This window comes from Benincasa hispida, chromosome 9 (assembly GCF_027475165.1).
Source record: "Benincasa hispida cultivar pf3 chromosome 9, pf3_genome.v1.1, whole genome shotgun sequence".
Lineage (NCBI taxonomy): Eukaryota > Viridiplantae > Streptophyta > Magnoliopsida > Cucurbitales > Cucurbitaceae > Benincasa > Benincasa hispida.
In genome coordinates, this window is record NC_143486.1 from 4193142 (window position 1) to 4220861 (window position 27720).

The following is a 27720-nucleotide window of genomic DNA, read 5'->3' on the forward strand; positions in this document are numbered from 1 at the left end:
CTTAATGGTAATCTTAAGAAGACCATCCATATGACTCAACCAGAGGGGTTCATAATTCCAGATCAAGAGCAAAGAGTTTGCAAGCTTAATAGGTCTATTTATGGGCTGAAACAAGCATCTAGATCTTAGAACATCAGATTTGACATTGTTGTCAAGTCATTTGGCTTTGATCAGAACGTTGATGAGCCTTGTGTATACAAGAAGATCATCAACAACTCAGTAGCTTTCCTGGTAGTGTATATGGATGATATCCTACTCATTGGGAATGATGTGGGGTATCTGACTGATATTGAGAAATGGCTAGTTGCCCAGTTCCAAATGAAAGATTTGGGTGAGGCACAATATGTTCTAGGGATCTAGATCATTCAGGATCGTAAGGACAAACGGTTAGCCCTATCTTAGGCATCGTACATTGATCAAATGTTGATCAGGTACAGGATGTAGGACTCCAAGAGGAGTTTATTACCCTTCAGGCATGGAATCGTTTTGTCTAAGGATCAATGTCCTAAGACACCTTAAGAGGTTGGGAAAATGATATGGATTCCCTATGCTTCAGCTGTAGGAAGCTTAATGTTTGCAATGTTGTGTACCAGACCCGACATTTGCTATGCAATAGGGATTGTCGGTATCAGTCCAATCAAGAATTTGATCAGTGGACGGCGGTCAAGATGATCCTCAAGTATCTTTGGAGAACGAAGGACTACATACTCGTGTATGGAGATAATGATTTGATCCTTACAGGATATATGGACTCTGACTTTCAGACCGATAGAGATTCTCGCAAATCGACATCGAGGTCAGTGTTCACTCTGAATGGAGGGGTTATAATGTGGCGAAGCATCAAGCAAGGATGCATCGCGGACTCCACATGGAAGCCGAATACGTAGCTGCTTGTGAAGCAGCTAAGGAGGCTGTTTGGCAGAGGAAATTCCTTTCAGATTTGGAAGTTGTTCCAAATATGGATTTGCCTATCACTCTTTATTGTGATAACAATAAGGCTGTGGCAAATTCGAAGGAGCCTCAAAATTATCGTCAGGGTAAACACATCGAATGGAAATATCACCTGATCAGGGAGATTGTGCATCGCAGTGATGTGATAGTCACGAAGATCACATTGGAGCACAATGTTGTTGATCCTTTTACAAAAGCCCTCACGGCTAAAGTGTTCAAGGGTCACCTGGAGAGTCTGGGTCTACGGGACATGCGGCATCTTGTCTAGGACAAGTGGGAGATGATACTGGGGTATGCCCTAGTTTAATGTATATTGTACATTTTTATATTGTATTGTACATTAGTCTCCCAAGTCATTAGACAATTGGGATATTGTTGGGATTGGTGTCTAATTCTCCCAGTGTCTCGTTGTTTATAATGATACCATTGTTTGATGAATAAAATAATTATTATTTCATTCTGGCATTTACTCATATCCAATAAACAAAGCTCCTTGGTTATCTTATGTGAATTTAAGCATGTATATGTGATATACAAGTGGATCATACATTAAGTGATAACCTAAATAGGCCTGTAGTATAAGGATTAAGGTGAGATACCTAATCTTTGTGACACTATGAATACGGCCCGATTTGTAGAGGTTTTAGATCCTAACCATTCATGTGAAGACGTGCGAACGAGGGTGTCCTATACAAAGAGTTTGTATAAGACCGAACCACGAGATGACTAGACTCTGTATATAACGTCGTTGATACTAGAGACTTACATCTCACCTAAACGACCATAGGCGACACAACCTAGATCCTGAGTGTTTTAGGAACTCTTGCCTTTGAAGGCAGTCTTTTGATTAGTATGGGTGAGAGTGGCCAGATTGCCAACTCAACATGCCTACCTTTTTGGGGACTTGTCTGATCTGGGAGCTGGGAACTCAATCCACAAGATAGAATTCACTCCTTTCCCAAAGCAGGGATAAGTAGAAAGATTGCTCCCTTAAGGGCTGATTCTGAGGCTTGAACATAGTAGCCACAACTTCTCTTTGGAAGAGAGAACTCAGTCATAGTGAGACTATGACTTATGTTTATTAGAGGGATCAGTGGTACTTAAGGAGTTAAATGTAACTACAGAGGCATAACGGTTGTTGGCCCAGCTGTACTTGCAAGCGATCTGTGAAGGGTTGTCGCACTACTGATTGGTTAAGATGGACACATAATATATCTGTGGTAAGGAGAGTTCAGCTGTCGATCTTTAGTGGATTGTCTGACAGTTAACAAATGGTGGATCTCGTGACTAAAGAGTTTAGTTAGTTATTCACTTACCGTTGGAGCTTCAAGCTATAGGTCCATAAGGTCCCCTTGGTAGCTCAATAGATTCAGTTCAGAATCAGTTCTTGGTGTTGATTTGAAATGTGCAAATTGACAAGAGGTAATTTGATTATATATGATATGATCAGTATGATGTGTGAAATACATCTAGTGGAGGATTAATGTAAATGAGATTTACATTAAGTGTCATGGAATAGAAAAAGAGTTATGGTTTATATGTTTCATGAGATGAAATATTAAAATTATAGGTTATAAATATAGTATGATAAGTTGGTTATCATTTATATTTATAATATTATTAATTATTGGATAATTAAATCTTTTTCTCTAATTACCAATTGGGTGGGAGATTATTGGTGGTGTCATGGTAACCGTGAGATAAAAAGAAAATTATTTTCCTAATTTTAGTAATGTTGAAATTTGAGATTTTGTAAATTCTCTCTCGGAAAAAGAATCTCACGGAAGTTGTCAAGTAAATAAGATTTACTAAGCGACAGCTTGACTAATATAAACGATCGTGTAGTGTTTGTAGGCGATAAACATGTAGCTAAACGATGAGCTAAACGATCGCTTAGATTTTACTAGACGATTGCTTAGCTTTTGCTAAACGATTGGGCATTGACCTATACAATAGGTTTAGCCTTCTCCCACTTGCTCAATCATTTACACGATTGTTGATTCCTCCATCTTCTGCCTCAAACCAAGTCCACATAGACCCCACCTTCTGGATTCTCACATCGAGAATACCAAGGTAGCCTTCTTGTTGGTGTCATACTCAACTCGATACCGTCGAGGTTCTGTGGAGGTTGTTCGTGCTGTTGGGGTGTTCGTGACCGAGGCGATCGCTGAGTTCAAGTGCGCGGTGTTCGTGCAGTGCAGCGGTCGTGTTGTTTGAGCGTTCGAAGTTGCTGTGTTCAAGCGTTCGTGAGCAAGGAGCGTGGAGAAGAGTCTATAAATGTATGTAGATTTCTCCTTGGTTTTTGTTGTATCATGCTGTAATTTTTGTATTGATTGCATAACCGTATGTTTTTGTTTATGACTATAATTTTAATGTTCATACATGATTTTAATTTAGAATGATCTTTCCACTATTCATGGAAATCCTCATGATCGATTTCCTTCATGTAGTAGATGGATAAGGCTGGGTACCTTATCCTGGTGACACTACGGGTATGGCCCACTTCGTAGGTGTTACAATGGTTGTAATGTGCTACAAATGATCTGATCCTGATCATTCATGTATTAGACATGCGAGCAGGGATATTCTATACAAAGAAGTTTATATAAGACCGAACCACAAAATGTTTAGTCTCATTATATAACACTGTTCATAATAGAGACTTACATTTCATCAAGATGACCATAGGTAACATGACCTGAATCCTGAGTGAGTTGTGAACTCCTACCTATGAGGGTGGTCCTTTGATTTGTACAGGTGAGAGTGGCCAGATCGCCGAATTAATAAGCCTACTATTTTAGAGATTCGTGTGATTGGGGAGCTGGTAACACAACTACATAAGATGGAATTCACTCATTCTCTAAAGCAAGGGTAAATAGATAAATTGCTCCCTTAAGGGCTGAGTGGTACTTAAGAAGTTAGGTGTAACTACAGGAGAAAATGGTAATTATGCCTGGCTATACTTACAAGCAATTTCTAAAGTGTCATCGTACTATTGATTGGTTATATCCAATAGACATAGAAATATATCTATAGTGCAAAGAGTGCAATTTTCAGTCTTTAGTGGAGCGCCCGACAGTTAACGAATGGTGAATAGTGTAATTAAAGAGATTAACTAATTATTCATGTACCATTGGAGCTTCAAGCTACAGGTCCATAAGGTCCCCTTGGTAGCTCAAAAGAATTTAGTTTTGAATCAGTTTTTGGGTTAATTTGAGTTGTTCCAATTAATAAAGGGATATATAATTAAATTATTTCAATTATATATGATATAAATGTCATAATGTATTTGATACATTATAACTAAATGAGAGGAAATAAATATTTGAATGAGATTCAAATATATTTTCTATGAATGTGATTCATAGTTAAATTTAATGTATATGACATTTATATTAAATGCCATAAAATAGAGAAAATAAACTATATTTTATATTGTATGTGATACACTATTAAAACTATGGGTTATATGTTATATTTGATATAACATATAATTTAATATAAATATGATATGATAAGTTAGTTATTATATTTATTTATATTATTTTATTATTATTTTAATAATATTTTCCATTTTTTCTCTCTGTCCACTTTAGTGGGTGGTTATTTTTTTCTAATGGCAAAAAGGAAAATAAAAGAAAAACAATTTTTCTTCTTCTTCCACATGTTGAAGTTGTTGAACGATTGAGAGTTTTACAGAAGTGTTCCGTGTTCTTGTGTTCTTGAGAGAATTCTCAATCCACCTTCTCCACCCAAACCTTTTCCTCAAACCAAAATAGTCAGAGCCCACCACTCCTGGGTTCTCACTGTTCAGACTCGAGAATCGATGTCGTTTACTCAACCCCAAAATCGAATAAAAATCATTTATTTTTACCGATCTAAAACTTATACCACAAACGTAGCAAAGCGGTAAGATTGGTCGAATCCACATGGAGATTGTTGAATCAATCTAGGACAATTTATGAATTCCAAAAAAAAAAAAAAAGATTATAATTGTTTTGGTTTTGATAAGGGAAATTAAATAAATAGAGAAAAGAAACAGAGCAAGTGCAGAAAAAAAAGATTTTGAATCAAATTGAGGGGAAAACTTGGGATTAGATATAAACCCCTAACCTATTAGAAATTCTAATAGTCCAATTAGCCAATTTTTTATAAAAATCTAAACCAGCCCTAATTCAGTTAAAAACTTTTCCTTTTTAGTGACGCCCAAGTTAAAACTGAAAAGCATTAAAAAAAAGAGTTCAATTGTCGAGACATTCAACAAGTCGGAAAGCCATAACTTGATGCATGATTTATTTGGCAAAGATTATGTTAGGACCCACATGAACTTGGCCAGAAAAAGTCTAGACCTCAACCATGCGACCCTTATATTTGTAACTCAATCGATCAACAATGCATAGGCTAGAAAGATTTTGCAAACATGAATTTCAACAAATCAATTTGTCAGAAAAATTTATTGAATTCAATTAAAAATAAAACAAATCCCCCAAAGGGTTCACAACAATTGAATAAAATAAACTATTTGGCCTTCAAGAATAAAGACATACAAACTATCCCAAGAAAATAATTTAACCTGTAAAAGGCATATTCATACTATAATGATCAAAAAGGAAGAATTGAGGCTAACTATACCAATAATTGCTCAGATATTTGACTCAATCACTCAAAAACTCTCAATTTTCTCTTTATTTGGGTTTATTCTCGAGTGAGTAATGGCTACCTCAAAAGCTAACCCCGAAGAACCTATTTATAATATCCTCACGGTGTTGCGACGCTAGGGTCAAGCATTGTAATGCTTGGTTGCGCCCCCCATGCCCTTGATTCTTCGTTAATGTTCGCAGCGTTGTGACGCTGCGCTTCTATCTTCCAGCGTTAAGCTTCAGTGTCAGGGGACATTGCAACGGTGGCGGTGACTCAACTTCAGAGCGTCGTGACGCTCTGGGCAAAGCAACACTGCCCTGTTCCTGAAGTTACTGCCTTTCAGCGTCGAATAATCGTTGGACTTAGGCTTGAGATAAGCGTTAAGACACTAGCACAAGGCAAAATCGTCCTTTTTCAACTCAACTTGATTTAGAGCGTTTAGACTCTAGTTTTTTCGCTCTTTTGCTCAATTCTTTGTCTTTTCCACATGTTGGCTTTATAGGGTTAATTCTCCTACAAAATAAGACAATAAAATCCAATAATTACCCAAATATAGAAAGTTAAGGCTATAAATTTAACTCTTTTTTAAAGCTAACAAACACCCCCAACTTAAGATTTGATCGTCCCGAGCAAGATAAAATTCAGTCATGGATTTCAATAAGAAAATGTTCACTCTATTTAACGAATCCTTTCTCCAATCTCAATAGTCTATAGGGTCGCATAATAAATCAAACCAAATAATCACACAATTGAGACTTTTTATAAAAAAGGTTATTTTTCAATCAAACCATGTACAAACGAAAAAAAACTAAGAAATAATTTTTTTCATTAATCATAAAGTGCCCGAAAAGGTCTTATCCATCTCCCAATTCATCTTCCCTCTCTTTTGCTCGGTCGTCGGCTAAAGACATACTGATATTGCTAATCAAAGAGTAACACTATCAATGAAAGCCCAAAAACTCATGCACAAAAGAATTAAAAGATATTTATTTTAACTATAGGGCTAGCTTTCGCACTCCACTGCCAGGAACCTATCACTCTTTTCTCGCGGGACCTAACAGAACACAGCGGAGGTAGCTCTTTTCACCTCTATGCATGCACACATGCACACTGTTTTTTTTTTTTTTTTTTTTTTTTAAGTAGAGAAAGGCAACTAGTATGTTTCTCTTTTATTTTTCACATACACTAGGCTTTTTTTTTCACTATCTTGTTTTACTCTCAGGCACTAAAAGTTACTCCCAAGCCAATAGGGGGCTTTTCGAGGTGACAATAAAAATTTGAGATAAATAATCCATTTCTAAGACTTTAAAGGATTTAAAATCGAAAAAATTTCAACTTAGGTTCATTTTACATGGATCTCATGAGAAAAAATTGTTTATAAAAAGCTCAAATTGTGAAAATTATCCTTTTTAGCATAAGGAACCCATTGAGTGCGTCATCAATAAGTCATTGAAAGGATAAAGCAAACAAAGCAAACAAAAATAGGCACACCATGACAGAATCAATTTAATTTTTAATCATAAACATGCTTCACTCACCCCTAACTTAAAAATATGCATTGTCCTGAATACTAAAGACAAAAAGAGAAATGGGAAAAAATGGAACAGAAAAGCTCCCCTGGATTTTTGGGCTTTGGCATAATCATCTTATACCTCAAGAGTCAAAATTGCACATCTCCTATAAAGAAGGGTAAATGTAGTCAGCCGATATTTTAAATCAAAAAGAAAATATAAAATATAAAAGAAAGGAAAGAAAAGCAAATAAAACTCCTGGTTGCCTCTAGGTAGCGCAATGTTTAACGTCCTTTGCTAGATGCCTGTTGATACGGGCTCAAGTGATGGAAGGTGGAGCCAACAAGAAGCTTGTACTAACATAATTGACTTCTCTTTCATTGAAAATTTTTAAGCGGTGCCCGTTCACTTTGAATTCCTTCCCAGTTTCCAGATTTCTAATTTCCACAGCACCATAGGGAAATAAATTAATAACCTCAAAGGGACTAAGCCATTTAGATTTCAATTTACCGGGCATAAGTGATAGATGAGAATTATAGAGTAACACTTTCTGCCCAACCCGAAATTCCTTTCTCAAAAGGCCTCTATCATGAACTAGCTTTGATTTTTCCTTGTAGATCCTTGAGTTCTCATAGGCCTCCAAGGGCAAACAATCGACACTTTATTTTTGTTCACTCAAAAAAAGTTAATGGACAATTCGATCCAACCCATTTGAAGAAGAAGTTTATTACGGCTGACAGAACTATCTCGGTGAGTACATATCTTTACATAATATGTATATGTATTGTCAAATAAGCGTAAAACCTAACTCTCTAATTATTGGTATGCAAAATTTTCTTAGACGTAGCCCAGGGTTGTATAATGAGATTAAGATTAGCACTAGCTCTTTGGATATGGAATACACTTGGGTGAAGGGTTATGGTTCTGAGATATATACAAGGGGAACAGCCAGATCACAACACACCCTGGAAAGAAGTTGACTATATTTACATGTTGTACAACATGGGTGGATGCCATTGAGTGCTTTTTGTGATCGACATGGTCGTCGGGCAGATACTCGTATGGGACTCCCTAATCACACTAGCATCCAATGTCAATCTATTGAATGAGCTAGATAACATGTGGACAGTACTTCCAGCTCTACTGGATAAGGATGAGATCCTAGTAGCAAAGTCGAATCTCCCACAACACCGTGAAGAGTGTATCATGTTAAGACTGCACTACAACAATCTATGGAGGAGATTGTGGGATATTTTGTACAAAAAATTTTTAATACAATGTAACTTTGACCCCCTTAGATACGCTTAGGCAGGATAATATTCCCCTGTTTTGGAATTAACTAACTATACAATTATGGGCTAACAGAACCTTCTTGTAATAGCTTTTGTAACTATTTTTAGTAAAATATGAACTTGTTGAATTTTTAATATAACAATGATCCCTTAATATAACGATCCAATCATGAATGGAATAAAACTATTGGCATCTGTATTAAATATGGGGGTACATGTTGCCTGAGATGGCACGAGATCTAAAGACTAATGGCATTCTGTATTAAATCTCGGGGTGCATCTTGCCCGAGATGGCCCAAGATATAAAGACTATACAGAATGCCATTAGTCTTTTGATCTCGGGCCATCTCGGGCAGCATGTACCTCGAGATCTAAATACTAATGGAATTTTATATTAAATCTTGGCGTACATGTTGCCCGCGATGGCCCGAAATCTGAAGAATAATGGCATTCTGTATTAAATCATGGGGTACGTGTTGCCCGAGATGGCTAGAGATCTAAAGACTAATAGCATTCTTATTGGATTTAGTGTCTTAAATCTCAAGGATCTTGTAGTTTGAAATTTGTAAATATAAATTATTTATTTAATAAAATAAGAAGTATTTTATTTCACATTTAAATAATATTAACTCAATCCGATAAACTAAGATCTAAGTGAAGGAAATCAACCACGAGGATTTCCATGAGCAGCAGAAAGATCATTCCAAATTACAATCATGTATGAACTTTATAATGACAGTCATAAACAGAAACAAATGGTTATGCATTGATACAAAAATTACAGCATGATACAACAAATAATCAAGGAGAAATCTACACACATTTGTAGACTCATCTCCATGCTCCTTGCTCACGAACGCTCGAACACGGAAACCTCGAATGCTCGTCCAACACAACCGCTACACTGCACGAACACCACGCACTCGAACTCAGTGATCGCCTCGGTCATGAACACCCTAACAACACAAATAGCCTCTACAGAACCTCGACAGCGTCGAGTTGAGTATGACACCACCAAGAAGGCTACCTTGGTGTTCTCGGTGTGAGAATCTAGAGAGTGGGCTCTGTGTGAACTTGGTTTGAGGCAGAAGACGGAGGAATCAACAATCATGTAAATGATTGAGCAAGTGGGAGAAGGTTGAACCTATCGTATAGGTCGATGTCCAATCGTTTAGCAAAAGCTAAGTGATTGTCTAGCAAAAGCTACGCGATCGTTTAGCTCATCACTTAGTTGTGTGTCTATCGCCTACAAACACTACACGATCGTTTAGCTCACTCCAAGTTGTCGCTTAGTAAATCTTATTTACTTGAAAACTTCCGTGAGATTACTTTCCGAGAGAGAATCTCAAATCATAATTTTTCAACCTTACTAAAATTAGGAAAACAATTTTCCTTTTATCTCACGGTTACCATGAAACCACCAATAACCTCCACTCAATTGGTTATTAGAGAAAAAGATTTAATATCCAATAATTAATATGATTATAAATATAAATGATAACTAACATATCATACTATATTATAACCTATAGTTTTAATATTTCATCTCATGAAACATATAAACTATAACTCTTTTTTCTATTCCATAGTACTTAATGTAAATCTCATTTATATTAATCCTCCACTAGATGTATCTTATACATCATACCGAACATATCATATATAATCGAATTATCTCTTGTCAATTTGAACATTTCAAATCAACACCAAGAACTGATCCTCAACTGAATCCATTGAGCTACCAAGGGGACCTTATGGACTTGTAGCTCGAAGCTCCAACGGTACATGAATAACTGACTAAACTCTTTAGTCACGGGATCTACCATCAGTTAATTGCTAAGCACTCTACTAAAGATCGACAACTAAACTCTCCTTACCACATATATATTATGTGTCCATCTTAACCAATCAGCAGTGCGACAACACTTCACAGATCGCTCGTAAGTACAACTCGGCAAATAACCATTATGCCCCTGTAGTTACATCTAACTCATTAAGTACCACTAATCCCTCTAATGAACATAAGTCATAGTCCTACTATGACTGAGTCCTCTCTTCCAAAGAGAAGTTGTGGCTACTATGTTAAAGCCCTGAAATCAACCCTTAAGGGAGCAATCTCTTTACTTATCCCTGCTTTGGGAAAGGAGTGAATTCCATCTTGTGGATTGAGTTCCCAGCTCCCAAATCAAACAAGTTCCCAAAATGGTAGGCATATTGAGTTGGCAATCTGGCCACTCTCACCCATACTAATCAAAGGACCACCCTCAAAGACTGGAGTTTCCAAAACACTCAGGACTGAGGTCATGTCACCTATGGTCGTTTAGGTGAGATGTAAGTCTCTAGTATCAACAACGTTATATACAGAGTCTAGTCATCTCGTGGTCTGGTCTTATACAAACTCTTTGTATAGAACACCCCTGCTCGCACGTCTTCATATGAATGTCAGGATCTACCATCTATAGTAGTTTACAACACTTGCAAACCTTTACAAAACGGGTCGTATCCGTAGTGTCACCAGGATTAGGTATCCCACTTTAATCCTTATACTACAGACCTATTTAGGTTATCACTTAAGGCATGATCCACTTGTATGTCACATATATATGCTTAAGTTCACATAAGATACCTAAGGAGCTTTGTTTATTGGATATGAGTAAATGTCAAAATGAAATAACATTTATTTTATTCATCAAATAATATGTATCATTACAAACAACGAGACTCCAAGAGAATTAGAATACCAATCCCAACACTAATGTTGTTTAATATGACTTAAACAATATGTGTTAGACATAAAAGTGGATCATGTTCACGTAAAAACCTAAAAGGTCTGCAGTATATGGTTAAGGTCGGCTGCCTTATCCTAGTGACACTATCGATACGACCCATATTATAAAAGTGTTGCAGACTATATAATTCATATTGTTCATGTCGAGACATATGAGTGGATGGATCCTATATAAAGAGTTTATATAAGACCGGACCACAAAATGATTAGTTTCTCAGTATAACACCATTGCTTGTAGAAACTAACTTTCACTAAGATAATCATATGTGACTTCACCTTAATCTTAAGTGAGTTGTTGCTTGAATCTCCACATGAATGATCAGGATCAAATCATTTGTAGCATTTTACAACAATTTTAGCATCTACAAAACATATCATATTCGTAGTATCACCAGGATATGTACCCAGTCTTATCCACATACTACAGACCATTTAGATTATCACTTAAATATGATCCACCTTTATATCTCCATATACATGTTTAAGTTTCATCAGATGACCTTGGATCTTAGTTTATTGGATTAAATTAATGAAGTTTAAACGTCAATTAAGTACCTCTTATTTTATTAGATATGTAATTTGTCTTTACAAACCACAAGATACATGAGATTTAGGACATAAACTCCAACATGATGATCATGTGGATCATGTGGACTTGATTGATGACTAGACTCGAAGACCATAGAGGTAGATTCAATGTTGAATGTAGAATCACAAGTTGACAGAGGAACGTTGGGTGATAGTATTGCAACAACTAATGGTGAGCAGTGTATGAATTCAACAACAATTGATGAATTGGGTGTTATTTCATGGCGAACACCATTTTCATTTCATCTTAGTGGAATTATTCAAGACTTTCTCAAGGAGTACATGGTGGAATTAGTTACGAGAGGGCATGGTGATCCACGGAAGCTTGTTGTCCTTAACGAGAGGGTTCCCTAAAGAGTCATTTCATTTGTCACCATAATATGGGGAAGTGTTAAAGATTGTCCTAGAGATTGACCCTGATGGGCATTTTAAGTACGTGTATATGGTACTTGGGGCTACAATCAAAGGTTTTTTTAACTGCATCAGACCAGTGATGATGGTTGATGCTGCCTATATGAAAGGGAAGTATACGGTATTATGCTTGTAGTGGTGTTCATTGAGCTAATATGCAGATATACCCACTTGCTTTTTGGTTGGATTACAAGAAAAATGATGATTCAAAGACGTGGTTTTATGAGAAGATTGCAATTAATGGTTGATGTGGTTAATGGGCTGGTGTTTGTATCCGTCGACACAAAAGCATTGCAAAATCTATTGCTATGATTTTTCCCAATGCATTCCATGCCCTTTGTATCCATCATTTCCGTTTGAACCCGACAACAAAGTTCAATAACGATAATGTGTGTACAAACTTCATGTTAGCAGCTAAGGCATGCCGGGAGTTTGTCTTCTGATACTATTGGAACAAGTTGGCTTCCTATAATGGTGTTAATGAATATCAGGATTGGAAATCCTAGAGAATAGCAAGGTAACCTTGTTGGTGGTGTCCTTCTTCATTGGAGAAGTTCAAGATCGTTGATAACAATGGAAGAGGAAAGCTAGAACAATCAATAAATATGAGTTTTGATTTCTTCTCTTCTTCCTCTTTTCTAGCATGCTTATAGTTTTTTTTTTTGAATGTTTGTCCTACAAATGCATGTTTTATTTTACTGTTTTTGTTTCCATAAAAATTGAATGTCTAAATGCAAGGCGTTTATACGCTTCCGCGGGAATTTGATTCCTTCACATCATTAACAGCCGCCTCAAATATATGCATATTCTGCATATTATTGTTGGTATCTGTAAAACCCTAACCCTAATTCAGAAAAAAGGGAAAAATAAAATACTGAAAATAAAGGAAAATATAATTAAAATTATGAATGAAAAATATAAATTAAATTAAGAGGAAGTTGGGTGGAATTTAGGGGAAATTTTGATAAATTAAGAAATTTATTAATAATTATCCAACAATAACATATATAGCTATGAATAAGTGGGCAGAATCGGGGAAGATTAATAAAGAAGTTGGAAGCTAGCGAATTCGGGGGACAAAGGAAATTAGATAACTTTTCATTGGAAACTGTTCAATGGAAGGCTTGGGAGGTTGAAATTAATAATTTGAAGGTGGGAAGAATTTGGATACCTTTGTACAGAGATTGTTTATTGGGAGATTTAGAGGTGAAAATTAATTATCAGTGTACGGGGTAAGTAAAAAAAAATGGAATCCACGTGTCGCAAGCAGTGAGGGTAACTCACTAGCGAGATTTGAGGAAGTTGGAAAGAATGGAGCGAGATTTGAGCGAGAGCGAGATTTGAGCGAGAGAATGGGAGAGAGCGAGACTGGTGGAGCGAGAAGGCTGGAGAGAGCGAGATCATTAGCGAGAAACATGGAGAGAGCGACACTGCCGAGAGTCAAATGAGTGAGAAAGTTGGAGAAAGCGAGAGCGGAAAGAGTGAGATTTGGACAGAATGCTGTGTGTTAAGGAATGTAATGTGATCTTTGATATTTTTGATAATTAAGTCAAAAATTAAGCAATTTAGGTGGCAAAAGGAGATTTCATGCAAAAACTTAGGGATTAAAATGCACGGCCAAGATTACATGCCATAGGAGTAATTTTGGTTGGCAAACTTAAAATTAGACAACTCAAAAGCTCAGTTAACCCCAGTAATTTAAAAGAGGCCACTTGTAGGATGTGTTGTCACATAGAGAAGAGTTGAAAACGACTATAAATAGGAGGCTTTGGCTGAAGAATTAAACTCATTCTCAAACAAATTCCAGTAGTAATAGTCGTGTTGAGAGAGTGAGGTAGTTCTATGAGTTTAAAAGAGAGAAGCTCGAGGGAGGTGCTGCCCAAATTTCCTTCTAAGAAAGCTTACTGTGAGTGTTATAGTTTTGATAGTCAACATATGTTGTGAGTGTTATAGTTTTGATAGTTAACATATGTTGTGAGTGTTATAGTTTTGATAGTTAACATATGTTGCGAGTGTTATAGTTTTGATAGTTAACATATGTTGTGAGTGTTACATTGTTGTGAGTGTTATAGTTTTGATAGTTAACATATGTTGTGAGTGTTATAGTTTTGATAGTTAACATATGTTGCAAGTGTTATAGTTTTGATAGTTAACATATGTTGCGAGTGTTATAGTTTTGATAGTTAACATATGTTGTGAGTGTTACATTGTTGTGAGTGTTATAGTTTTGATAGTGCGTGGTAAATGTTATGTCACTCCAGGGCATCATTTGTGAGCATGATAGTTGGATAAAATCAGTATATTTGGCAAATAGTACGTGCTTTATTAGTCAGAAAGTACAGTGAGTAGCTTGATGTACTATGGGTGTTATACCTTTTTGTTAGCACTGTGTCTTTGATAAATTAATACGTAATGTGAATATTATAGTTGTATAACCTGAACATCACAGTCTGGGGATATTAGAATTTGCTATCCTATAAATTATAGGGTTTGTTGTCATCTTTTGCAAGCATTACAGTAGAGTCCATTGTGAATATTCATTTAAGTTAAAAGAGAAGTGCATCGTAAATACTGTGAAGCCATGATATTGTTTATGTGTGACTATGGAAACTGTGATTATGCCTGAGATGTAGTTAGCATGCTTAACAAAAGGTGCTTGGCAGGAAATAATGGTCGACTTCGGTCGGTGGGAAATAATGGTCGACTTCGGTCGGCGGGAAATAATAGTCGATGATGACCGACGGGAAATATGGTCAAGTACCTAAGCATTGCTAGCGGGATAAATAAAATGGTCAATGTACACACTGGTGGGAATTGAGATCATAGGAAGGTTTCCATAGGTGATTGTATTGTTTGATGATAAGATATGCTTGCTATGTGTTGATGTTGGAATACAAATTAGTAGCTTCGTGATTATGCCATTGATTGCACTTAAGTTCAGTGTGAGTGCCAACATGTGATTGGTTTCCCAAAATGATGATTTTCAAAATGATTTTCATCTTAAAAAGAACCACTCACTAGGCTTAGTAGCTCACACTCTTCAAATTGTTTTCCTAACCCCCCCCCCCCCCCAGGTAGCGGAGCGGAGCATTCAACTAAGAGTCCACCACCCACCACCATCAACTAAAAGCTCGGTAAACTCTCGGGGCACGGTTCAGATCATGTGTTAAAAAAATCGAAAAGAGGATTAAATTACATATATAGATAAATAGGTGGAGTATTGTAACCTTTTAATTGGTTGTATAGATTAATAGGTGGGATAATGAGAACCTATTGATTACATGTATAGATAAATAGGTAAATGTTGTAAACCCATTGTAATCATAATAAATAGAGAAAACAATATTTAGTACAAATATTGTCTTAGAAGGGTTATAATCACTCTCACGCTCCCTTCCCGGTCTTAGGGGTTTAAGGCTTGGGAGGGGGTGTGACAGTATCATTATTCATTGACATATTTACATCACATATAGACTCATCATTAAAAACCACCTCAGATATATCCACATATTCCTTATTCAACAACTCATTTATATCGTCACCCAATTCTAACATACGTTATTGTTCAATGGACTTAACAATCAAACGTCATTTGGACCCATATTGTATTCGAGAATAAAATCAAGAGGAAATGATGGTAGTGTACTTCTAGAATTATGGACTACTATTGGTAAATTCAATACCAAAAGAGCCATTTGAGACACATCATCACCGGTTAAGAAAATGAAGATCTTATTGATTAGTGATCACAAAGGTAGATACATTCGGTCTAACATTGTATAAATACCTTATAACCAGATCAAAGTCAACAGAATTTATCCTACTAATTCTATATATTTCCTGTAAAAATTCCTTATCTGTTATTCTGACATGTACAACGAAACCTTTCAACTAACTCCCTATATATATTCTTTCTCATTCTCCTTCCATTCGCCCCCAACAAACAAATATATGAGGCATTCAGGAAAAAATCATATTGATGTACAAAAAAATTACTAAAATCATACAAAATCTCGGGGAGAATACATAATCTCGATGAAAAAAATATCAATATCTCTCTCCATAGTTTAAACCCTAGTGTAAATCTCAAGGTAAATATAATAAATCTCGGTCAAAATGATTGAATTGCCATCGAGATTATGTAAACGACCGCGAAAACAATAATTGTTGGCCTCAACAACATGCAAATAACAATTCAAACACATTTTATGAAAGACAATATCGATATATACACTTTGTTTTTCTTGATTTTTTTTTTAGAGAGATAGGCTGTGAGAGTTTCAAGACTTCCAGACACTTGTGAAAATTTTTTAGAACCAATAATTGTAGAGCATGTCAATCGTTGGGTTTCTCAAACAATGATATTATAATAATGTAATATTATTATTACAGTGGTCATATTCGTAAAATTCTTTTTGATTAATGATTACGTATACATGGAAAATTGTTTACTATCAAAATTCTAACTCAATCTCGGAGCCGATCTCGCCCAAAAAGGTCCGAGATAAACTCTTTTAACGAGTTTTCAAAAAAAAATGATATTTTTGTAATGTGAAAAACTAGAAATTGCTATTTTGGACATTTTTCCAAAATTTTCCTTACTACCTCTATTTGTTGCTTACTACATAAGGAGTTTTTAAGAATTATGTGGGATCCAAGTACTAAATATTTAATAAATTAATAAATTATTTGATGGCGTTTCAAATAATCAATGAAGGTAGTATGTGAAAAGTTAGGTGCATTCTGGGCATCACTCATCTTTATAATCTCATCTTCATCATATACGTGAAAAAATAATTAAAATATTTTAAAAAGAAGTAAAAAGAGTTTGTCACACGGAAAATTGTAATTAGATAATTTGATGGGATACACATGATAGGTGTTTCTTGGAATGCAACTAAGTATTTTTCAATTAAAATAATCGTATTACAAAATTTGTATCTATGGGTTGGATTGAGTTGTTAATAATTATTTGTGGATAATAATTTTCTGTATTGATAATATTTGTATGTAGGGTGCAAAACTGAACTAGATTGGTAGTAATTATTTCTGTTTGGGTGCTGAGTTGAGTTGAGGTATAGACATTATTTTGTAACCTAAAAAATTATGCACTTTTTTATAGATTTTTTTGTTTTTGTTTTTGTTTTTCTTGCCTTTTTGTTCCATTATTCAACTATTCATACTTTTTCAATTTTAACCCTTATTTGAGATGTGAACTCAGGAAATAAATATATGTTTTATAATTTTCACATGTATTGCACTTAGGCCATGTTTATCCTTGGGAAACATAATAAATCAATGGTCACTTGAAAAGCAGAGCAAATTAAGTGATGCTGGTAGGATCAACAACCTTAGAGGGTGTGAATAGACTTTCTTTAAGCTAATTAAATTTTTTTTTACTAATGTGAGTCCAATTAAACAAATCAACAATCATTTTGCTAACAAATAATTTAAACAACAAATTCATGCAAATAAATTCAACCCAAAATAGCTAAGAAATTAAAACTAACACTCTCAAGCACCCAATTTAACTTTAATAAAAAGATTGGTATGAGATATGTAAATATCAATTTAACTAACCTAAATAACATTAAGCAATTAATTTAAGGAACAAATATTGCAATTAATTTCATGAAAAAAAAGTATAACAATAAATTAATTGCAAAATTAAAATAGGTGAGGGATAGAGAAAATTAACATCGAAAATTTATAGTAGTTCGACATGACCGGCCTATCTCCTTTCCAAGCTCCTCTTGGTTATGTCACTACAAATTTTACTTTTTCCACGCTTAAAGTCGAATCGTACAACATTCTTTTTCCCACGCAAGAACAACCCGGTCCTTTCCACGATTGAGGATCAAACCAAAGAGCAACCCTTACAATGGTTTGGAAAAATAAAGAGCACACTTGACAAACTCTCTACAAAGTGGATTTACAAATTTTAGCACTCAATGAATCAATCCTCAAACGTAAAACATCTCTCTCAAGAAGAAGATGAAAAGAAGAAAATTGAAACTTGGAGAGAGAGCAACAATGGTTGCCAATGAGTTGTGGAAGATTGAAAATAATAAAAATTATTATTATGATTTGAAAAGAATATGAGTTTAAATAAAGAGAAAAATTTGTTGAAAACCACATTTAATTTGGGTCATTGGATCTTGAAAAAGAAAAATCAATTGTGGGAATTTTAAGCTCAACTAGTCATTAGACACGAACAAAAATGATATAATAATATATATCTTTTAAAAATCTAACAAAAAATGACCACCATGTGTCCAAAACTAGCAATTAAATACAAATATAAAATAATATTAAATTTATTTTCTTTTTAAAACCAATCCAAAAATTAAAAGTCCACCATGTGTGGCTGCTCCAATTGGCATCTTTTAGTTGAGCCAGTTTGATAAAAAAAAATCATCACATCATCAACTCGTAATTTTTCCATTAAGTTTGTTTTGACTATATCTTCTTCATTTGAGCTTTGATTTGAGTGATTCAATTTGTGTTGAAAACTTTATTTTGAGCTCTACGCAAAACACTAAAATTATTAGTAAATAAATTCAAGTTGGTTATCATCAAAATATTAATTAATTAATTGAAGATTAAGGGTCAAAAGGCCAATAATGGTTACTTATGTTCTGTACCCATATTGACATTTGATTTTCACTTCAAAATTTGTCATAAAAGGCGCAAATGGGTTGACAAGCGGATGGTACTCAATCCAATTATATTTGCCAATGTCATTATCGTTATCGTTACAGTTACTGTTAGTGCTACTGTTACAACATGAGAATTATGAATTTGTCACATTTACTATTACTATTACCATTATCATTACTGTTTGACCCTAAATAATAACGATAACAACAATAGCAGCAGTAAATGTGACTGATTCATAATTCTAAGTAAACATGATAAAAAACAATTCAATTACGTTTGCGATTGTGACCCGTTTTATAAAATCTCATTACAATTATACTAATAAAAGGATAAAAGCCCAGCAGAAATTGTTGATTTTTCGAGAGCCTTTTCATTATGGATTGGTAAATGTGCCCTTAATGTAGACACAATACTATTTATATAACCAAAAACCCTATAGCATATTCTTTAACGGTCGTGGAATGTAAGAGTTGAACATGCAGAAAAATAGGGTTATCATCGGTGGTCTATTTACATGTTCACAAAATATATATATACATACATACATGGCCAACAATAAGCTGATTTGATGCATACAAAAAAAAAAAATATTCATTTAAATAGTCAAGATAGTTAATCATACCAAATAGATGCAAATAGTATTTCATCCTACATTATGGTAAGACTATTAAAGAGCAATCGGTATCGACATAAAGTCGAAAATTCAACTTCTATTAGACATGAGATTCAATTTTATATCATAAAGATTTAACATTAAAAGATATTAGGATTTTATTAGACATAAGATTGAAACTTCATAATCTATTAGATATTTTTAATGTTCAATGACCTAGTAGACATAAAATTAAAGGTATAGCACTTATCAAACACATTTTAAAGGCCGGTAATCTTTTAAATACAAATTTAAAAGTTTAGAGACAACTTACAAATTAACATTTTAAAATTTCGCATCACAAGAGTAGCTACAGCTCAAGGACATCCACTCTTATATAACGAACTTAATAGAGAGACTAACATAGGAACTAAAGATGCTACTAAAAACAAAATTGTGGCATAAATTGTTGAGTTCGAAAACTCAAAGAACCTAAATGCAAACCTAAATCAAACTTCAAAGATTAAGAGTTAAATTTTTTCTCATTAAAATTAAATGTGAATTTATAAGTTTAAGTCCCAGAATTTTTAGAATTGTGTTTGATAGGTAACCAAAATTTACAAAAGAATCCTCGTGTTACTAGGTAACCGAAATTTACAAAAGAATCCTCATGTTCCTTCTCTGGCAGTTTACTTGTTCTTTCTTTGCATTTTTATTCTCTTTCTAGCACAAAAAATCCCTGTTCAAAACAAATCAATTTCTTTCAAATTTACATCCCTATCTGATCTCAAAAACGTCATTGGTACAGTGACATGAATTTGATTTTAGTATATTTATGAACAAGGAAAAGTACAAAGCTGAGCTATTAAGCTCAAGAAAATGCAGTGGCTTCAGATTCAGCATGAACCATGTTTGCATAAACACCACCGAGGTGAGCTTTGGCCATTAAGGTGTCATGGCTGCCATGCTCGACGACCGATCCATTTGTAACAACTGCAATCGTATCAGCATCACGGATAGTTGAAAGCCGATGGGCGACAATGATAGTTGTAGCTTCCTTTGACACCTTCCTAATTGCAGCTTGGACATGTCTTTCAGATTCCAGGTCCAAAGCACTGCTTGCTTCATCTAGCAACAACACACTTGATTTCTTTAAAATCGCCCTCGCTATGGCAATCCTTTGTTTCTGGCCACCCGAGAGTTGAACCCCGCTCTCGCCAACCTAAGATCACAGAAAGGAAACCAAGTAACCAACAATAAACAGGTCAGTGGACAAATCCAGTAAATGTTCGTAAGTTCTCTTTTCTTTTCGTTAAGAATTTACCTGTGACTCATATCCTTGAGGGAGGCCACAGATGAATTTGTGAATGTAAGCATCTCTAGTAGCCTCTTCAATCTCAGTCCATGAAGCATTTGGGTTTGCAAATGCAATGTTGTCTCTTATGCTTCCAGCAAACAATGCAGGCTCTTGACCAACCAAAGCTGTTTGCTTCCTCAACCATTTCACATCGATCTCCCTCAAATCCACGCCTCCCATCAGCACCTTCCCTCGAATCGGGTCATAAAATCGTTGAGTCAGCCATATTACCGTCGATTTTCCCGACCCACTTTCACCAACCAAAGCCACTGTGCTGCATTCTTTAACCTTTAAGCAGAAGTTCTTCAGCACAATCATCTCTGGCCTAGATGGGTATGCAAATGTCACCATTTTGAATTCAACACCAAAACTTTTCAACCGTTCTTCCTTCTTACTTTTTCCTTTATCGTCGCCTATCAGTGGTCTCCGGTTGATGACATCCAACACCGCAGGAATCGCAGTCTCTGCCATAGAAGTATCCGGTGCTAAACCCGCAAGTTGTCCAACAGAAAAGGAGCTCAAAACAAGAATGAGGAAAATCTTATACACATCACCAAAACTTGTTTTGTCTTGTTGGACGAGGCGAGCAGCAAACCAGAGAGTAAGAGTATAAGCTCCATACATGGCACCTTGGGAGAAGCCAAATGTTAAACCTAAAATCTGCGACCTTTTAACCAACTTCTTCTTAGGCCCGGATAACGATCGATTAAAGGCTTTCACCAGCTGCTCTTGTGCAGAAAATGTTGTCACTGTTCGTATATTTGACACTGCACCTGAAGCAATATTGCTAGCTTTGGCATAAGCATTTTCATCAAGTTTTGGTCCAATATTTATAACCAAGCTTATGTAACTGGCACCAAGAGTGAAAGGGGTTAGAGCAGCAGCCAACAGGGTCAATCTCCATTCAAGCCAAAATGAGAGACCAAGGCCAACAGCAGCTGCACTCACCCCCATCAACAAGACCGAGATTCGATCACCAAGAAACGAACGAAAATTGATGCAGTCAATTGATAGCCTAGATATGAGAATTCCAGTGGAATTCTCAGGGAAATCAAACCAACCAGGCTCTTGTTTTAGTATTGATCTGAACAAAAGGTCTCTCACTCTCACAGTAAGCTTAGTTCCAGCCCAACCACAGAAGCCTTGCTGTCCTGTCATGAACAGAATGCAGCCGATCCCCAGCCCAACCAACACTATACACAAATGCCCAACTTTGGTTTTCATCCTTGAAGTTCCACTATCGAAATAAACTTGAAGGGCCTCACCAAGGATGAAAGGAAAAATGGACAAAATCGCTCCTGCACTCAAACCCATGAGAAATCCCAATAGCAGCATTGGAATCTCTGGCTTTTGCAATTTCAATAGTTCTGTAATCTTAACATTTCTTCGTTTCACTTCTTTCTTCTCCTCTAGCTTGTCCTCTACCGCAGATTTGAAATACTTGGACTGCGAAATCTCGACTACGTACTCTGACTTCGAGATATCATTAAATGAAAGATCAGTGAATTTCTGAACATCATTTCGTTTGGGAGAAGTTTGACGAACTGCTTCGGATGCGAGTTTGATGAGGTTGTAATAAGCCCCTTCTCGCTCCATCAGCTGAAAGTGAGTTCCGATTTCGGCGAGGGAGCCACGTTCAATGACAGCAATAGCATGGGAGTTTCTCACAGTTGCAAGCCTATGAGCAATAACGATTGTTGTTCGGCCTAAAGAAAGCTGATCGATGGCTTTTTGAACTGTAGACTCAGATTCTGGGTCTAATGCGCTTGTTGGTTCATCTAAGAGAAGAATTTTGGGGTCTTTGATCATCGCTCGTGCCAATGCTATTCGTTGTTTTTGACCGCCGGAGAGCAAAGCTCCTCTATCTCCAACCTGAACAGAATCCCATGTTCACGAGAGGAAAACAAAGCAAACAAACAAATAAAGATTTTTAAAATTTTATTATTATTTTTCTTAACTTTTGAAACTTGACCAAGAATCCAAACAATTCATTAGGAAACAAAACTATTGCAAAAAAATTTAGAGAAAAGAAACCTAAATTCCAAAAATAAAAAAATTGTAAACAAAATCGTTATCAAACTAAAACTTGGTTTTTGTTTGGTGTTCATGGAATTGTGTTTTTTTTCTTACGATTTCTTCTGGTTTCACTTTTCTTATAAAAACATTTGAATTCATGACCAAATTTTAAAACATAAATAAATAAATAGTTTTCAAAAATTACTTTTTTAATTTTCAAAACTTAGCTTGGATTTAGAAATTTGAAAGGTAGATAATAAAACAAAAACATAGATAGAAATAGCCTATACAAACTTAATTTTCAAAATCAAATTTTAAATAATTATCAAACGGTGTCATACAAATCTAAATAGACTAAAATTAACTTTTTGGGATCAAAATGAAAATTAAAAATACAGATAAATTATAAGATTAGTCCATAAACATTCATTATTGTGCATCAACGCTAAATTTTCACTTTTGTATTTAGCAAGTCCTAAGATTCTTTCTTGTCTTGGTCAAGTGGTTAAGTATTAAGTAAGTCCTTGAATTTTTAACAATATGTTAAATAGATCATTAAACTTTCGATTTTGTGTTTAATATATCTCTAAATTTTAAAATATATAACTTTCCATTATGTGTCACATCTATTCTAACTTATTCAAATTTTTTCCAAAATTCATAAAATTTAAAACTAATATAAAAGTATAACATAATAGTTTTGAATTTTTTTTTTTTATTATTTGAAAAATAAAGTCATGACCGAATAAAAACGATTTTTTTCCCCAAAAAGACAAGGATAGTAAAGTGAAAATAATTATCAAAAAAAGTATTAGGTTGTCTTTAATTAACCAATTTATTTATAAATATAACAAAATATTACTAACTATCAATGATAGACCGTATCGCCAATTGATAGATGTCTATCGCGGTCTATCACTGATAGACCAATATTTTGCTATACTAAAAAATATTTTTAACAGTTTTACCATTTAAAATAATTGCCCAAAAGTAAAAATATGTTTTTCTTATTTAATAATTTACATATTAAAAAGAAAAAAAAAAGTTAGGTAAATGGACCTGGGTGTCGTAGCCTTGAGGAAGGCCAGAGATGAACCTGTCGGCATTTGCCGCAATACAGGCCGCGATGGCCTCTTTTTCAGTCGCGTTCTCTTTTCCCATCATAACGTTCTCAATAATACTTGTGGCGAAAAGGATTGGTTCTTGACCCACCATCCCAATTTGATCTCTCAGCCACTTGATTTGCAGTGTCCTTATATCTCTCCCATCCAGACTGATCGTCCCTGCAAATCCCATTCATAAACTCTACTCTAAAGGCATTTGACTTAGAAAAAAATGTTTTCAAAACTCATTTTCATCTCAACACTTTTGACAAAAACTACTTCAAATAAGAACATTCATGTGTTTGGTAACTCTTTCTCAAAAGTGTGTTAAGTGTTTATATTAGTGTCAAATTACTATAATGGACGACTATAAAATACTATGTGGAGTTGGTGGTGGTTGTTGAAGCTGGCCATCGGTAGTAATTGCTAAAGATGGTCGTTGGGATTGGTCATCGGTGGAGGTCAGAGATAGTTGCAGGAAGTTTCATAATGAAGTAGGTTTGTCAGTAGTGGTCGACGCAAGAGACTAATAGACAGTGATCATAACCACGACATTATAGTAGAAGCAAGATAGATGATTATTGAAGGTATTTTAGCAATTTTAAGAATGATTCAAATTAGGGAGAGATTAACCATTAAACACTAAGAAATCAATTGATTTCAAGAATTTTTCTTAAACGAACTTATTTCATAAATTCATTTTTTCAAAAGCTATTTTGAGTGGTTGCCAAACACTCCAACTTTTTCTAAAATCACTTTTTTCAAAATTAAACGCTTAAAAATTAAACCAAAGTTCCAAACACACCCAATTCTCCAATTTTTTAAGCTCATAGACAGATTTCAGACCATAGCTTGATTTGATTTATACATACCTTGAATGGGGTCGTAGAACCTCTCTATCAGAGCAAAAATGGTGGACTTGCCACCGCCGCTGGCACCAACAAGAGCGAGTGTCTTTGAAGATGGGAACACCAGATTGAGTGAATTTAGTATCAGAGAATCTGGACGAGATGGGTATGCGAAACTGACACCTTTGAACTCTATTCTTCCACGAACGTTTCTGAGGGTTCTTCCTATTGGACTGTAGGAATCTATCTCTGGAACTCTGTCTATGATTGTGAAAACTCTGCCCGCTGCTACAGTTCCTTGTGCAAACTGAGCAAAATATGACAGTGACAGAGCCAATCCCCTGTGTCAATTATGAGAACGTGTTCATTTGGATAAGGAAATCTTTATGTATCATTTCCTGCTGTTAATTTAATTTAGAAGTCAACTTTTCTTTTAAATGAACTTATGCAGATCCTGCTTTACCTTCCTCCAACGTTGACACCAAAGAAACAAGCGATTGCGTCACCGCCGGTGATCTCTTTCCGGGCAACCAAGATAGCTCCATACCAGAAAGCCAAAGCCCAGGTTGAGTAAGTGACCAGATAAATAACTCCCATGCCTACACCTTTCGAGAATCCAATCCTCTTCCCAAAAGGCACAGAGTTTTCCAAGAGTTCAGCATATTTTGCACCCAGTTTATCTTCAGCAACAAATGAAAACACAGTTCTGATTGAACTGATGGCTTGCTCTGCCACTCCCCCAGCTTTCCTGTAAGAAGCCTTCAAAGGAAACATGGGAAAAGGCTTTAAAAAATGCAACATACTAATAATGTTTAGTGAAGGTCATATCAAAGTACCTCTTCTTTTGAAGTTAAGCCAACATAAATGGCTTTATAAGCTATGCCACAAAACATCATCAGAGGGGTCACTGAGAAGACAACCAAAGAAACTTTCCATGATCTTAGAAAGCCAACTACATACCCACATATGAAGGTGAATATGTGGTGAATGAAGTGAGCCATCTGCAGTCGCAGAAAGACAACATTATATGAATCAGAATTTCTAAGCAGAGGATACAATATTTCTAAGCAGAGGATACAATATGACTTGGAAACATTGTATTAGAGTTGGCAAAAACAATATCGGTGCAGCACCTTCTCCCCCATCACTTCTTGAATGTGAGCCACGTCACTGGAAATTCCATGCATGATATCACCAGTGCTAATTTTCGTGTCGAAAAAGCTGATATCCTGTCGTAGAACAGCTCGCAGATACTTTGTTCTAATCCGCTGAGCCGAACGATCCCCCACCAATCTCCAACAGGTTATCTCTGTCAAAATTACAGCTTCAAGGTCCTAAGTTTGCAGGAAAGTTAATGGAATGCTATTAGACAGAAGTCTTCCTCTTACCCATGTATGCTCCAACCACCACTATTGCTGCTAATCCAGTCATGAACAGGCATATCTGCAAATTTAAGCATAGAGTTGTAGGAAAAATAGGTAATAGAATTTTTTTTATTTTTTTTTTTTTCACATAAGCACCTTTTTTTCCAAAATCATTCCAACCTCATCTTCAATTACGAAGTAGGAGTAAATTATTAGGTTCATACCGTTGCAACATCTCTCATCATCTGACTCTTATCAGCTTCAGACGATTCTGTAGCAAGCTGGTTGACAAAATTCCCAAAAAGATAAGAATACCAAGGAAGAGATCCGCCATTGATGAGAGCTCCCAAACACCCCAATATTATTAGAAGCAAATCCAACTTCGTTGAATACTTAAACAAGCTAAAAAGCCCAACTGCCTTAGGGGGGTCCACTTCATCCTCGTCCTCACTAGAACCCGAATCACTATCATCAATATACGATGAATACATCCTACTACGCTCAAAGCTAAAATCATGTTCAGAAATATCATGGTACTTCTTGCTAAGCTCATCTTTATCAGCCATAGGCCCTTTACTTTCATCATTCCAACCGGAAGAATGGCTGACTTTGCTAGTTTCACCAGGAATGTAGCTTCCTCCGACGAACAACGAGTTCTCTGTTTCTCCACCCACAAAGCTCTGCAGTTCCACTCTGCCAGCCGGAATATAGCCGGAACCGTCGCTGTACGGGCTCGGCAAATTGCGTTTAACGCGGCGAGAGGGAGAAAGATAGTAATCATTGGCGGTTCGGCGTAAAACCTGGCTACTTGAAAATGGAGATGGAGCAATAGAGGCGGCCCAGGGACCTAGGGCTATGCCCAAATTACGAGAATCTCGCCATCCAGTTGGCTCGAACTGCCATGAAAGCTCCCCTTGCCATGATTTATCATCGTCCCTGGCGAAGGGAGTAGCTGGACTAGGGTTTCGAGGGCGTCTTTTGGGAGTGGATTTTCTTGAAATAATGGAGGAATCCAATTGGGAAAAAGAAATAGAGACGTCCGTTGAACTCGCCGGCGTAGGAAAGTGGCGCCGGTGGCCGGAGACGGCAGACATGGCCGTGAATGAAGGTTTAGAACTCAAAAATTGATGCGATTACAAAAAAACGAAATGGGGTTTTCTTTCTTGTAGACAAAAACTTCGAAGAATCCGTCGGTTAGGCGAGAACCCCAATACGAGGAAATGCAGAACAAGGCAGCAAACAAGAGGTTCGATTAAACAATTGGAGGAGAGGATATTACAAAGAAGATTACCGAATCGTGATTGAAGGCTGTGGAAGCTCGCTCCGTTTGAACTGAGAATCCAATGGAAGCTGTGGATGCATATACAGAGAAAGGTGCCGGCCGGCCGATGGAGAATGGGAAGTGGGCTTGTTCTTGTTGCCATTTTCTTGAGCTTGTAGAGAGAAGGGCAAATGGCTGTGTTTGTCAAATTGTGATATTGAAAATTGAAAATGGCGGTATTCTTGTTTATATGTGAAGAGGACTGCAGGGAGTTTGGTTTTGTTTTGTTTCTTGTGGTGTACGGTATCCATTTGTAAGATGGGAAGCTGAGAAATTT

At 35.9% G+C, this 27720-nt stretch overlaps 1 protein-coding gene across 1 annotated transcript; it reads right to left on the reverse strand.

The window, feature by feature from the left end:
- Window positions 1–20116: 20116 nt before the first annotated feature.
- Window positions 20117–27599, reverse strand: LOC120086660 (ABC transporter B family member 19-like). The gene is made up of 9 exons (XM_039043401.2): window positions 26347–27599; window positions 26147–26201; window positions 25892–26067; window positions 25595–25759; window positions 25222–25517; window positions 24783–25099; window positions 23867–24090; window positions 20759–22663; window positions 20117–20656 (listed from the first exon to the last, which is right to left on the reverse strand). Exons 1-9 carry the CDS (start codon window positions 27214–27216, stop codon window positions 20306–20308), a joined length of 4359 nt encoding a protein of 1452 aa, XP_038899329.1. The 5' UTR covers window positions 27217–27599; the 3' UTR covers window positions 20117–20305.
- Window positions 27600–27720: the final 121 nt, after the last annotated feature.